General features: G+C 34.5%; 1 protein-coding gene across 1 annotated transcript in view; it reads right to left on the bottom strand.

Annotated features, from left to right (window-relative positions):
* Positions 1-12,316, bottom strand: part of LOC129247877 (uncharacterized) — a 31,827-nt gene extending 19,511 nt beyond the window's left edge. The window contains exon 1 of the mRNA XM_054887238.1: positions 11,832-12,316. Coding sequence (XP_054743213.1) covers positions 11,832-12,209 — 378 coding nt within the window. The 5' untranslated portion in view covers positions 12,210-12,316. The remainder of the gene's footprint in view (positions 1-11,831) is intronic.
* Positions 12,317-14,122: the final 1,806 nt, after the last annotated feature.

Genomic DNA, 14,122 nt, shown 5'->3' with positions numbered 1-14,122 from the left:
ATGAAAGGTACCTCGGAGTAATACGAGACAGTAAATTGCTGGGGAAGCACAATGTTGAGGAAAGGGTGAAAAGGCCAGTAATGCGTTGTACGCATGTAAAAGAATGCTGGGCATTATTTGGGGTCTTTCACCCTCTCTGATGCATTGGTGCTACACGGCAGTAGTTAGACCGATATTGCTGTATGGGGCCTTAGTATGGTGGACTGTGACACGAAAACTGACATACTTAATGCCACTGGAAAGGACTCAGCGACTCGCTGTTCTGTGCATAACAGGAGCGATAAAAACCACTCCAACGGGGCGCTGAAAATGATACGCAGCATGTCACCTATTGACCTTATGGCGAAAAACCTGGCAACGAAATCCGCGAGGAGGTTGGTGGCTGCTGGAGTATTCACCTACATAACCTTCGGTCACAGCTCAATAGGAAAATGGAGCTCAGGTTGCACAGACTACATGACTCCGTACTTTAATTGGGAGAGAAGGTTTCGCATTACAATTGAAGAGGAGGGATGGCACAAAGGCATGAAGCCTGGCTATAGAACTTTTCACATCCCTACAGACGGCTCTAAAACTTTAGACGGAATGGGAGCGGGCATTTACTGCTCAAAAGTAGGGATAAGGCAGCCTATCAAGCTGCCAGACCACAGCAGTATTTTCCAAGCGGAAGTTTTTGTTGTGGGGAAGGCCTCGGAGCTAGCCTACACTAGAACAAGAAGGAACTCAACAATTAATATATACGTGGACAGTCAAGCAGCAATAAAAGCAATAAACTCATATTGTATTAAGTCCAAAAATGTTCGACGGAGCAGGCAGGCCATGGAAAGGCTAGCCGCAAACAGAATGCTACATATCTACTAGGTACCTGGTCACAAAGGCATTATGAGGAACGAAATAGTAGATGAGATAGCAAAAAGTGCTGTTAGACTACCACTTGAAAAATATACAATATCCAATGAAATGGACGACTACATGTAAAAACTAGTAGAAGCTAGATGGGCTAATTTGACCGCAAGCAAACAGCAGAAGTTATGTGTAGATCTAACGACAAGAAACTGACTCAATTTGTACTTATGTATTATGCTAACTGGCCATAAACTATTGGCTGTACGTGCGTACAAGATAGGGATTGCTAACACGGACAAATGTTGGAAATGCAGAGTGGATGTTGAGGAAACTTTAGAACACCTTTTGTGCGTCTGTCCTCATTCCGCGCTTAAAAGTTAGAGGAGATACGTTTTTATGGCTGAAATGTCTGTAGTCGCTTCTTTCTCTTTGGCACCCGGACCCAGTAAAGCAAAGTTGAATGGGTCACTGAGCATGTAAAGTGGGTGAAAGGTAAGCCTATTAAATATCTGGCAAAGCTATTCGAGTGTAAGAACTCGTTCGTCAGAATTCTAGCTAAATTTAGGAGACTCGCAGTAGAGATTTCCAACTATACAAACTTTTGAAACAAACTGTGAATTCTTTTACGAATTCAATTACAATTTCAATGATTTGGTGAATGCAAATATATGTAGGTATTTTGTGCGGCTCACCCTTCACATCGCTGCATGCAATTCTGTTACTTCATTTGAAAAGTTATGACACTTGAAAAGTTATGATACCAATCGTTGGTTGCCACATGCACGCATACATAAATATTGCTTCATATTTATTAACCATAAAAGTCTTATATTTGATTTCGGTATTAATAACGCCGCCAGTGTCACCAAACAACTTTTCGCAATTGACGAGCAAACGAGCAAACAAGCTAGCGAGTAACTGTCAATAGTGGCTGTGTATGAGTTGAAAAAAAGAACAACTAATTCAAACCACATTCAACAATCAGAAATGTGGTGTTTAATTACGCTTTTGATACATTTTGTTTATTTTTTATTTGGAGCTTATTTTGCAACACAACTACTACCGTTATGTGTTGCACTTATAAGTTCTATTGTCACATACGAAAAAGTTGCATGCGATTCTCTTACACTTGCCACTTCCGTTTCGGCAACTCAATGGCTCAACGTTAACGGTGCTGGCGGCACTTGTGCAAAGATCTGCGGTCAGAAACCTCAAGTGCTATTGTGGCAACAAATAATATGCGCAACTATTCTAACAAAATACCAACTCTTTGAAATTCAATAATTTGAAGAGTCAAGTCTACAAAGCTGCGCTGTGTCAACCGTTTCGTAGTCGGCGTTGTCACCCGCAAGAAAAAAAAAGAAACGAAAATATAACTCAGATACAAGATTCTTTGTAACTACAAATTCAAAAAAAAACAAAAAAATGAAAGTAGAACACATGAGACATTTCAAGATATAAACAACAACAACACTTCAAAGCATGCAAAGCGATCGGGTGACGCGCAGTTGCCGCCAGTAGCCACCACCTGTGAGCTTTTTTTCCTTTACGTAATTCCATCGCAGCCAAAGGCGATTTCCGTTGCAAGCGTGCAGGTGATGAAATTTCCTTATAATTTATGTTTATAGCAGGGTAAGCCACATACTCGTGTATGCCTCGGTGTTAAGTAAATAAGTCATTTGCTAGTTGAATGTTGAACGGAAGCTGCCAGTCGTTATTGTTTGTTCACATAAAAAAAGAAACATAAAGCCATTATGAAAAACAAATTGGCAGACTCTTGACCAGCATTGAGCCAATAAAATTCCAAGGAGCTGCAAAGTATTTAGCACTTATTAATGGTTTTGTGTTTTTTCCCCCAAAGCTTGAATATTCGCACGGTCTGATTTGGTTACAATTTTTGTCTGTGGCCTACAGGCGCGCAGAAAGAGGTGTAATTACAAGAGTACGGCCTCAGAATGGCTGATGGTTTTTGCGAGTACATTTTCACAGAAGTCCATTGCACAGCACTAAGTGGTTTGCCATTGCCTGCCAAGGGGCGATCGCTGTTAAAGAGAAACGTCTTATTGATGTTTTATTTCCACAGTGTGTCCGCCTGGGGGCATTTTTATGTCAATAAATTTTGTTGTGTTCTTTATACGTCAGTTTTTTATATCAGAAAAATCTTGAAAATAATAAATGATTCAATGAAACCGCAGATTTTCTGTTGCAAATAAAATATTTTTGTGCAAAATACCATCTCCAATAAATGGCCATCAAGACTACTGTGGCAACACGGCACGCGCATATGAAACTTGTACAAGACTTTTTGGCATAGTTCAGCCATTTGCAACGCACAACATTTAATTTTGTTTCTCAGCCCTGGAATCATCTCGGACTTATTGGCATTAACAATATTTTTCACGTGGCCCTAGAAAAAGATGTGCAATACTACCAAACCGCAAGATCTTGTCGGCCATTTTTTCATGGAACCATACATTATTTCCTACCCTACCCGTTTCACGTGAAAAAAATCCTTTTTTTTAGTTTTTCCAATAAATAGATAAAATAAGAAACAATATTTTTTTTTTCTAAATCTGCTACCCACCATAGGAACATATCTCCTGATGAATAATCGACTGAAATTTGTTTTCCAAACGTACCTGAGTAGCCCAATCAGTTATGCCAGTGGCATGTGTTACGTCAGGGGAAGCAATTTTTTTATTATTGTGATTGAAAAAAGATTTTTTTTTTTGTAAATAAAGAACTGATCTAATGAAGAATTGATCTTCAATTTTCACGTCTCCACACCAGGAAAGTGCCCAAAAGACTTACTTGTTTGTGCAGTAGTTTGCAAAGTAGTGTCCATAGGAAAAAAATTTTTTTAATGGTGAGAAGAACGAAACCCTTTGTGAAAAATTTTAATTTATAAACTTTATTAAGCAGTCATTTTTAACTATTAAAGCTTGGATTAGTTGGTGATTTACTGATAATTCTTATTAACTGGCATGCTCTTTAACTGAAGATAGAAAAAAAAAATCGAACACCCGAATTAACATTTGAAAGAACGAAATAAACAAATGAATATAACGAAAATTCGTTTCGGACATCATGTCACATAATGAATTAATTGGAAATTACCTTGATAATATGTGATGCCCTCAAGTATCTACGACTTTCTGTGTAACTTTGTATGTGGACATTTATGATATTCTTTAAGTATGTTCCCATAAAAAAATTTGGAGCATTCGTTATGTACGAAAAAATCCAATACCGTTACCAAAAAAAATTGGCAAAAATTAACACGATTTTTAAGGCACTTCAAGCTTGCACTTTATTATACCAAAATTTAATGAACTATAAAACTCCACACTTGAAAATTTTTGAGAGCCCTATTAAAAAGTTTGAAATATTTATTAGAATTGGTTAATTGTTTTTAATTTATATAAAGTTTGAAACTTGGATTTACATGGAGTTCGTAGTAGAATGAGCTATGTTTCCATATAAAAGTTTTTGAAGTTGAATAAGAAACAAATAAACTAAATAAAGCAGGCCAATAAATTCCTGTGATCTGATCATAAAACGCATTTTATGTATATATAACATACATACATACATATAAGGAGACTTGAGGAGAGGTGAATTGAGATGAGTTAACATGAGTTTAGGTGAGCATTTTGGGGGTTTGATCTGCCAAAAAGAATTCAGATTATTATACAATAGCTAATTTTCTTCAGAGTTCTAAAGAACAGATTCTTGCAGTAGAATAGAAATTACCAGAAAAACTTATAATACTTGAGACGGTTACACAAGAAATGCCACTAAAATGCTGCAGTTCAGAAATTTCCTTAAAATTTGTAAACTGTGCAGTTTTACGCACCCAGAAAAGCTGTTAGCATCGTTGAGTGTTGACACGCAAGTGAAGACAGTTTAAGCCACTAAGTAAATTATTAAAAAACAATTAATAAATAAATTACCCAGAATCTATTTTACTCCAGTTTACGTACTGAATATTAATTATCAATTCAAAAGCACAAATTAAAAATGTTTATGCAACATAAAATACCAGAAATTAGTTCATATCTCATTCATACTTATTCGCCTCGGTCTTAGTGCACACACACATACACAAACGCACACCAAAATAAAGCCATGCCGTAAAAGCTAAAGCAATCAAATTTTCATTATTGCAAATTTTCACCTACAATTCCACTTTCTGATGTTATTAACCTCAACCAACCCAGCGGTGGGCGCGCATGTAACCCGAGCCGGAGATTGTCTTTAGCATAACAACAATGCACACATACACGCACATCACATATAAAATACATAAACATAAACAGCGCACGCCTAAATGCAATTGTTTTTGTTATTGAAGTTGGTCTTTGGACGCAACCAGCTGCTGGACATTGCACTGGATTAGCAAGCAAACTGTGCCACATGCGATTGCTAAGAAGCTGGCCAATGGAAGGCAGTGCCTTGCGCTTACGTCATAATGGCACAGCGTCGTTGACAGACACACAGACAGACGAACAGACAGAGAGACGAAGAAATAGACAAGGCATTAACTACTGCCCATTTAAACGGTTTAGTTTGTTCGTCGTTGCGTGGCATCCTGAAAGTTTGCTCTACTCCAGTGAAGCAGCTTTGCACAGCCAACGTTGATCAGCGGCGCATGCGCAAATTCGATTGTGGTGCACCAATTGAGTTGCATTTGGCTTTTTTTAGTTGTGCTTTTGTTTTTCTAAAAACATTTTCATTTTCGTTTTTATTTTCATTTCAGCCACTTTTACTACTGCCAAAAGTCTTACAACTTAGCTGTTAGCAGACAAATGTTACGTATATAATATAAATCTTGTAATGTTTTCGCGTATTTAATGCGCATAAATGTTTGACTTTTTTATTTGTGTTTCTATTTTTCAGCAAGTTTTGCAACAAAATACAAATTAAACTGGTTCTACGGGTGTGTGCTGGTCAGCAACCAATTCCACGGATCCCAGCTAATATTTATTGAATGTGCTTGTCCACATGTACACACATACATACATATGTATGTATATAGATGCAAGCATACAAGTATATATGTGCGAAATGAAGTGCATATGTAATAATGCAGCGCAATTGAAAGCAGGAAATGCCCAAGCATCTGTGCAGTCGCCTGACTTTTGTAAATAGAAAATTACATTTGGAGCGCGTGAAATAAGTGCGTCCACTATTACAGCCACAAATAGATTTCATTTCTGTTTTTAACATTTTGAACTATGACGAATATGAGTAAAATTTACGCGGAGAAATGGGAATTTGCCGTTTGCACTCAGTAGGAAATATTAAGTTTAATCAGGGCTACGTTGTGAATGAATTTTCTCAGCTTTTTAGTAAGAAACGAGTAATTATTTTTGCGAAATTCAGTAGTTCTTTGTAAAGAAGTGTTTATTGTAAGAAAATATAGGTATCTCGAGCTGTATTCAATTATTGGTGCAGTGATATGCGGTGTATATATACAGGGTGCGTACGGTATCTGATGATGGCTTGAAAGTAAAACTAATGAGCTTTTATTCTCAATCAAATTTAATGAAACTTCAAGAATTAACTTATTATATATGTATGAAATTCTTTAATAAAATTTGCATTAGCTGCAATAACCTCCAACCCCCCACAAATCTAATCTAGTCTAATCTAACCTCCTCGAACCGGGTCCGGAAACGATTGCATGTCCGAATCAAATACTCCATATTGACCATAACGGTATTAATTGCAGCCTTCAGAGAAGATTATGAGGACGCTTTTTGGACTCCCCCTAAGGAGTTGGGCGGCCATAAGTTCATTATTGTGTGGTCATGGAAATTTTCAGCCACTCAATTTTGTGTCGGCATCGCTTTGTGTGTAGGAGCAGAGTCTTACTGAAAGATAACTAGGTTGCCACCGCTGCGTACACTATCAATTCAGGGTTACATTACTGTTCCTAGAACCCGAAAAAACCATAACATCTCAGACACTTCAGGGTGTTTATGTAATTTTGTTTAGAAAGAGTTTTGATCCAATAACTCGCTGTTGTCGATTTTGGTCCGACATAAACTGTTGAATCATTTGATGTTTCATGCTCAGAGACTCGAACCTGGGCCCTTTCGAACGGTAGTCAAGAACCAACCAACACCAAAATAAAGAAACAGTTTTTTTAATGGCTGTTGCCCCTCGGCAGGCAATGGCAAACCTCCGGGCGTATTTCTGCTATAAAAAACTTCCTCATAAAAAATATCTGCCATTCGTAGTCGGCTTAAAACTGTAGGTCCCGCCATTTGTGGACCTACCCTATCCTACCACGTCACGATGTTGTTGAGGTCTGATTGAAGATTGTATGAATCAGACAGACTTAATGCAGTTTCATAAATGTTGAAGTCGTCCTCATATAAAAGAAACTCAGGGAAATGAAAAGATTCAGATGTGCCATTAAAAAAAATTACAAAGAACAAAGGGTCTAAACTGCTGCCCTGAGGGACACCATAAGATGATACGTTACCGACAACGACTACATATTCACGATTGAAAAGGTACGACTTTATCCATTTAAGGAAAGTTGAGTGAAACTCAAAACTTATTAGTTTGGCGATTAAGGGGGGAGCCTGGTTTATGATTTCTAAAAATTGTATCTCTTAGCGATTTTTTTTTTTTTTTTTGAAGGAAAAAATTAATTTAGCACTGCAAAGTTTTTTCTATCTTTTAATGAACATTTAAAAAGTATAAAAAATGTTTGTACTGGTTAAAATAAGTTGAAAAAATGTTTGACATAGAAATTAGTGTAGCGCTGCAACGCTGGAGTTTCCAACTGGCGTACAAGATACAGCTCGTAATTATTATCTAAAGCAAAAAATTCAAATGGATTTCTAATTATCATGATTTTTTATTCTAGATGAACTAAGAAAACTGGGACAAATTCCAAAATTTCAACTTTTTGGAGGTTTTAAAGAAAAAATGCCTTTCTATATAAAAAAAAATTCACTTCAACTTGGTATAAAAATCTTGAAAAATTTTGTTTATCCATTTTGTTAGTTCAAATATAAGAGAATTTAATACTGAAGGGAACAAGCTATGATTCATTTCAAAAGGTTCATTAGTTTTTTTTCATTCATGTATGCCAATTCAAAGAAATCATAAAAATGAAAAGTCGAGAAAAGAATATAAAGTTTGTACTATAGCTGTCCGGTCACAGCGTAGCTACCTAACGCTCGCCTACCTTTGGCTTTGTATCTACGGAAATATTGAGAATTAGGCTCTGTAACTTTGTGTGAATATTCTGAAATATATTAGGAATCGCTTAAAACGAAAAAAGAAATATTGATTTTTTTGACCTTATAAACCAGGCTCCCCCCTTAAGGTTGAGTGGTAGTCTTTATCGAAAACCTTGCAAACATCCGTATAAGCCGCATCAATTTCAAGATTATTATTAAAGGCGACGTACTTCTTAAAGTAAGGCTTAGGAGGAAAAATTTTTAGTCCAGCATATCTCAGTTTTCGAACGGTGGTCCAAAGATTCCAAAGTTTCGAATAGGTTTCGTTATTTTATTTTATATTATTTTATTTTATTTTATTTTATTTTATTTTATTTTATTTTATTTTATTTTATTTTATTTTATTTTATTTTATTTTATTTTATTTTATTTTATTTTATTTTATTTTATTTTATTTTATTTTATTTTATTTTATTTTATTTTATTTTATTTTATTTTATTTTATTTTATTTTATTTTATTTTATTTTATTTTATTTTATTTTATTTTATTTTATTTTATTTTATTTTATTTTATTTTATTTTATTTTATTTTATTTTATTTTATTTTATTTTATTTTATTTTATTTTATTTTATTTTATTTTAATTTATTTTATTTTATTTTATTTTATTTTATTTTATTTTATTTTATTTTATTTTATTTTATTTTTTATTTGAGCTTAATCCATCTCGGCTATTGCCGGAGATTACACATCCCGGATAAAATTTTCAAGGGATTGTGCTCTGGTGGAGCGTAGTCCAAGTTCCAATATTGCCTTTGGTTCATATTTAAAATACAAGACTTCTGCTTGTAAGAGACCGTGTTTTATCGCAAGTTGTTGGTGGAGGATCTTTGCTATATTGTTATGTCTCATGACATATTCACGGGGGGCAAGTACGCTACATCCAGCAATTACATGGTCGATTGTTTCGCCGTAAATGCCGCACCTTCGGCATCTATCTTCTATTGCCTCGCCATGTATCGACCTTCGGAAATTCCTTGTTGGAATAACTCGGTCTTGGATAGCGATTGCGAAACCTTCTGTTTCAGAAAATGGCTTTCCTTTTTTCAACCATAAATTGGATGATTGTGCGTCTATCCATTCCATTTCGAGATCATGCGGATGGGCACCGTGTATTGTTTTTGCCTTCCATGCTGAGATCATTTCTGCGGGGGATTTAACCCCCTCAGGTACTGGGAAATTCTGCTCCATCAAACTGAGCGGGGTAAAGCCATTATCTGCCCTAGCGATAGCTTTAAATAGATAGGACTCGCTGCTTAGAAAATATGTACGTAGCTTTAAAGTTTGCGAGAAGTGTAGGCGCGCTATATTGATGATTCCTCTCCCACCAACGTTTCGAGGAAGGGATATTCTTTCCACAGCGCTTTGAGGGTAATGGCTTTGGAACTTTGTAAAAGTGGTGCGTATCAGCGTTTCAATCCGAAGGATGTCTGTCTGAGACCATTTTATTACTCCAAACGAGTATGTCAAAAGAGGTATGGCCCAGGTATTAATTGCTTTGCATTTATTTCCACTGTTCAGACTAGTTTTTAATACAGCTTTCAGTCGTGCCTCAAATTTGTTAATGAGGTTTTGTTTTACTAGCGTGTGGTTGATTCCTTTAAGTTGCAGAAATCCTAAATATTTATAAGATTCGCTGCTATGCAAGTTGTCTATAATAATATTTTGATCTACTGCGTAGTTTTCTTCGGTTTCATCAAGCTGACCTCTAATTAGATGTATTATTTTGCACTTATCTGTCCCGAATTCCATTCCTGCGTCATCACTGAAAGCTTTAGTGACATCTATCAGCTCATGAAGCTTATGCTTTTTGTTTGCGTAAAGTTTCAAGTCATCAACAAATAGAAGATGGTTGAACGTATGCTCTCTTATTTCTGTTTTAAGTGTAAAGCCGTTTTGCTTATGTGTAAGAAGCCTGCTAAGCGGGTTGAGGCCAATGCAGAACCATAGGGGGCTTAAGGCATCCCCTTGGAATATACCACGTTTGATTGAGATTAGTTTTGAAACAGTTCCATTTAATACCAGTTTAGTATTCCACTTGCTGATTATGCGACCCAAAAGGGCAACAGTGGCAGCATCGATTTTGTAAATTCTTAATATTTCTAATAGGTAATCATGCGGCATTGAATCAAAAGCTTTTTTGTAGTCAATAAAAGCAACGCTTAGGTTCCGCCTTCTTCTCAGAGCTACTCCTGTGATTACAGTGTCTATAATAAGCTGATCTTTACAGCCCATTGTGCGCTTCCTGCAACCTTTCTGTTCTTCACATAAAATGCCGTTAATTTCACAATGTTCGTATATTCGATTAGCAATAATTTTTGTCAAGAGCTTGTATGTGGTACTTAAGCAAGTAATTGGGCGATATTTTATTTTATTTTATTTTATTTTATTTTATTTTATTTTATTTTATTTTATTTTATTTTATTTTATTTTATTTTATTTCATCTTATTTTATTTTATTTTATTTTATTTTATTTTATTTTATTTTATTTTATTTTATTTTATTTTATTTTATTTTATTTTATTTTATTTTATTTTATTTTATTTTATTTTATTTTATTTTATTTTATTTTATTTTATTTTATTTTATTTTATTTTATTTTATTTTATTTTATTTTATTTTATTTTATTTTATTTTATTTTATTTTATTTTATTTTATTTTATTTTATTTTATTTTATTTTATTTTATTTTATCTTATTTTATTTTATTTTATTTTATTTTATTTTATTTTATTTTATTTTATTTTATTTTATTTTATTTTATTTTATTTTATTTTATTTTATTTTATTTTATTTTATTTTATTTTATTTTATTTTATTTTATTTTATTTTATTTTATTTTATTTTATTTTATTTTATTTTATTTTATTTTATTTTATTTTATTTTATTTTATTTCATTGTTTTGTTTGTTTTAGATTTCTTTTTAATTTTATTGTTTATTGTCACTTTAGCTTCTTTCCTTTATGTTAATTTCACCACTTTTAGAAGAAAAACCCATAAAGTTCTTTAAAACAGAACATTGATGACTAAAATTTTTAACGAAAATTGTTGTAAGAAATTTCAATGGCGGTTTTCGACGGCACAAATGCCGTAAATTTAAGTGCTTACTTATAATTGATAGGAACTCACTTTTGGACAGCGTAATTTAAAGAAATATTTATACAATTTGCAAGTCAGTAAGACATGTAAAGGCAGAAGTGTGTCTAGCCAGATCAGACGTCTGGAAGTGTAAAGCAGTTTCAGAACAGAATAAAAGCAACAGGTCTTCAACCGCTTCATTTTGTTGATCCCTAACCATCTTAAAAAGCTTGCTGCTTGTTGATAAATCTGAACTCTCTCTCTCTAAAGAAATAAATACACCACATACAGGCACTCTTAAAACTGTAAAAACTATACTACGGAACAATGTAAAGAACGCTGCGAAAATGTGGAAACTTGCCACAGCTATTATCTGGGAGATATTGTGGAAACTGAGCAGCATATTCATTGCAAATGTCCGCAGTTTGGTGAGAGATGACTTTAGGTAATTTTACTGGGAAGCCTCAAGTTAGTGGAAGTGGAGTATTATCCATGAGACACATGGATTGGCTCCTGAGTAGTCACTCGGTAATCGGTAATAATTAACAAACTATTCGCTCTACATTTTCTATTTATTTGCATACATATGCATATTGCATATGCCTAAACGAAATGCATATTTATTTGACAGCTTTCACTCACCTTAATCTGCACTACCTCACGCATTTCAGTCTTGTAGTTGGAGCAGCGTGGCGGAAATTCCAAACACCATTGAGAGCTGCGTACGCGCACTGGCTGCATCGAGGGCAGCTTCAGCTGTTCCACATACGTTTCTTCACGCACACAGATATGCGAATCGCCATCCGAAACGGCACTTTGTTTACTCGCATCACTAGAAGGGGAAGAAGTAGCGCTACTGCCCAGCCAAGATGCAGTGGAGGACGCCGTTAAGTCGGTATTGATACGCAGCAGCTTTTCTTGTGCGCCGGCGCAGATGTGTATGGAAATAATAATGAAAAGGAGCAAAGGATTGCAACATAGAATGTTAGTTTTGGGTATTTTGAATTTCACACGCTTCATTTTATTGCTTTAGCCTTTTGTTTAGGCGCACGTACAAAGCATTAGGGTGTGTGAAGTGGAAACCAAAATATTTATATTCTCTTTATTTTTTCGTGTGCGAACTAAACAGAATTGTTTTTATGGGTTTTTTTTTGTATTTATTATTTTTATTTTTGTTTTTTTGAATATTTTTTCAGATTTTTTCGCTTTAGGCTCAGCTATGCTGGTTTTTTGTTTTTAAATATTTATACCGAAGTAGCGTCTTTACTGGCTTATTTTTGCACTTTTTCAAAGATACGTGAAATTTTCCACTTGCATCTTATATTCGTATATTATCACTTTCATCACTTTCATTTTAATTCACTGCCATATCGCTCACCTTTTCGCTCGCAGACACTCGGTGTGTTCGTTCTAAACGCGATGTAACGACTGTCGCCAACTTGCACGGAAATAATTCTAGAAGCTTATGTAAAACAACAAAAACCAAATATTATTTCATTGTAACATCGTACAAAACGGTGAAATTCACAAATAAAGCAAAAACAATAATAAGTTGAATTCTCCAACATCAAATAAATTGAAAGTCTCCGTGCATAAGCATACACACACACACACACAGACGCACGCACTTGCGTAAACAAATTGCAATTGAATTATCGCATTGCGAACGCACTGAAATCAAACAACAACGTCAGACGAACAACAAGTCAAATTGTCAGCCAGCAACAACAAGAAATGCTCAACATAAATCAGTAGAAAATTATTTAATTGAACTGATGATGTCCTTAGCTCGCTTTGTTTTTGTGCTGGTGTGTGCGTTGTCACATGCGTACAAACCTACTCACTCGTCACATACAGCTGGCGAAAAAACTGTAGCACCTCTTCAGCACGTTTTAATCAGGTTTAACTTTTTGTTGTTGTTGTAATTCTTACAAATTTTTTTAACTAAGCTCATTGTCTACAAATAAAACATAGTTCCAAATTTCACAATTAAATAAAAACTCAAAAAAATTTCATAAAAATTCGAAAAACTTTCATAATTTGTAGAAAAAGAAACTGGATACCCAGTTTTATAGCCCATTCAATTCTAATATAAGGGTGGTTAAATTTCAAGGGTCGATGTTGAATGTGAACCACACGTAAACGTCAACGACACCATTAGACTTCTTTCTTTGAGGTTATTTGAAAGAAAAGGTGTACGTCGATAAGCCAACAACAATTCAAGGGCTATAGGATGAGATAATTCGGCACATTAACGGCATAGGACCTCAATTATGCCTCAACGTCATTGAAAATTTGGGCTATCGGATAGAGGTGTGCCGCCGAGACCGCGGCGGCCATTTGACCAATATTTTGTTCTATACGTAATTGAGCCATACCAATATTATCATAATAAAGAGAAATGACAATAATTTCCTAAAAAAATTATATTTTATTCCAAATCAATACCGGCTCTTGAAACTTAACCACCCTTTAATTAGGTGAGGTTTGAAGTCACTAAAAAATCTTGCTAATTTTTTATAATTTTTTCCTTGATGCTGTTGGGCATTTTATCCGTATAACAAAGGCTGGGCATATTTTTTTATATGAAGGAAGTACGTTAAGGAAAACATTTTAACAAAAATCAACGAGATATTCACTTGTGGTACTCAAATTTAATGGGCTATAAAACTGCGAATCCAATTCTTTTCTTCAATTCTGATAAACATTTTTTTTCGAATTCTCATAAAACTTGAAGCAAACTTTGAAGCTTGGATTAATATGATTCTTGTCGTAGAATGAACTATATTTTGATTTAAAAAAAAATGTTTAATGAAACAAAAAGTAAGTACAATAAGTAAGATTTTACTTGTGAAAGCGTTGAGATACTATATTTATTCCGCCAGCTGTATTTTTACTCTACTCAATATTTTTACTATTGCGCTTGTTGTTAT

The sequence above is a fragment of the Anastrepha obliqua genome, chromosome 5, assembly GCF_027943255.1.
Source record: "Anastrepha obliqua isolate idAnaObli1 chromosome 5, idAnaObli1_1.0, whole genome shotgun sequence".
Classification (NCBI taxonomy): Eukaryota; Metazoa; Arthropoda; class Insecta; order Diptera; family Tephritidae; genus Anastrepha; species Anastrepha obliqua.
The sequence above is the reverse complement of the archived record's forward strand: the minus strand, read 5'-3'. Positions and strand labels throughout refer to the sequence as shown.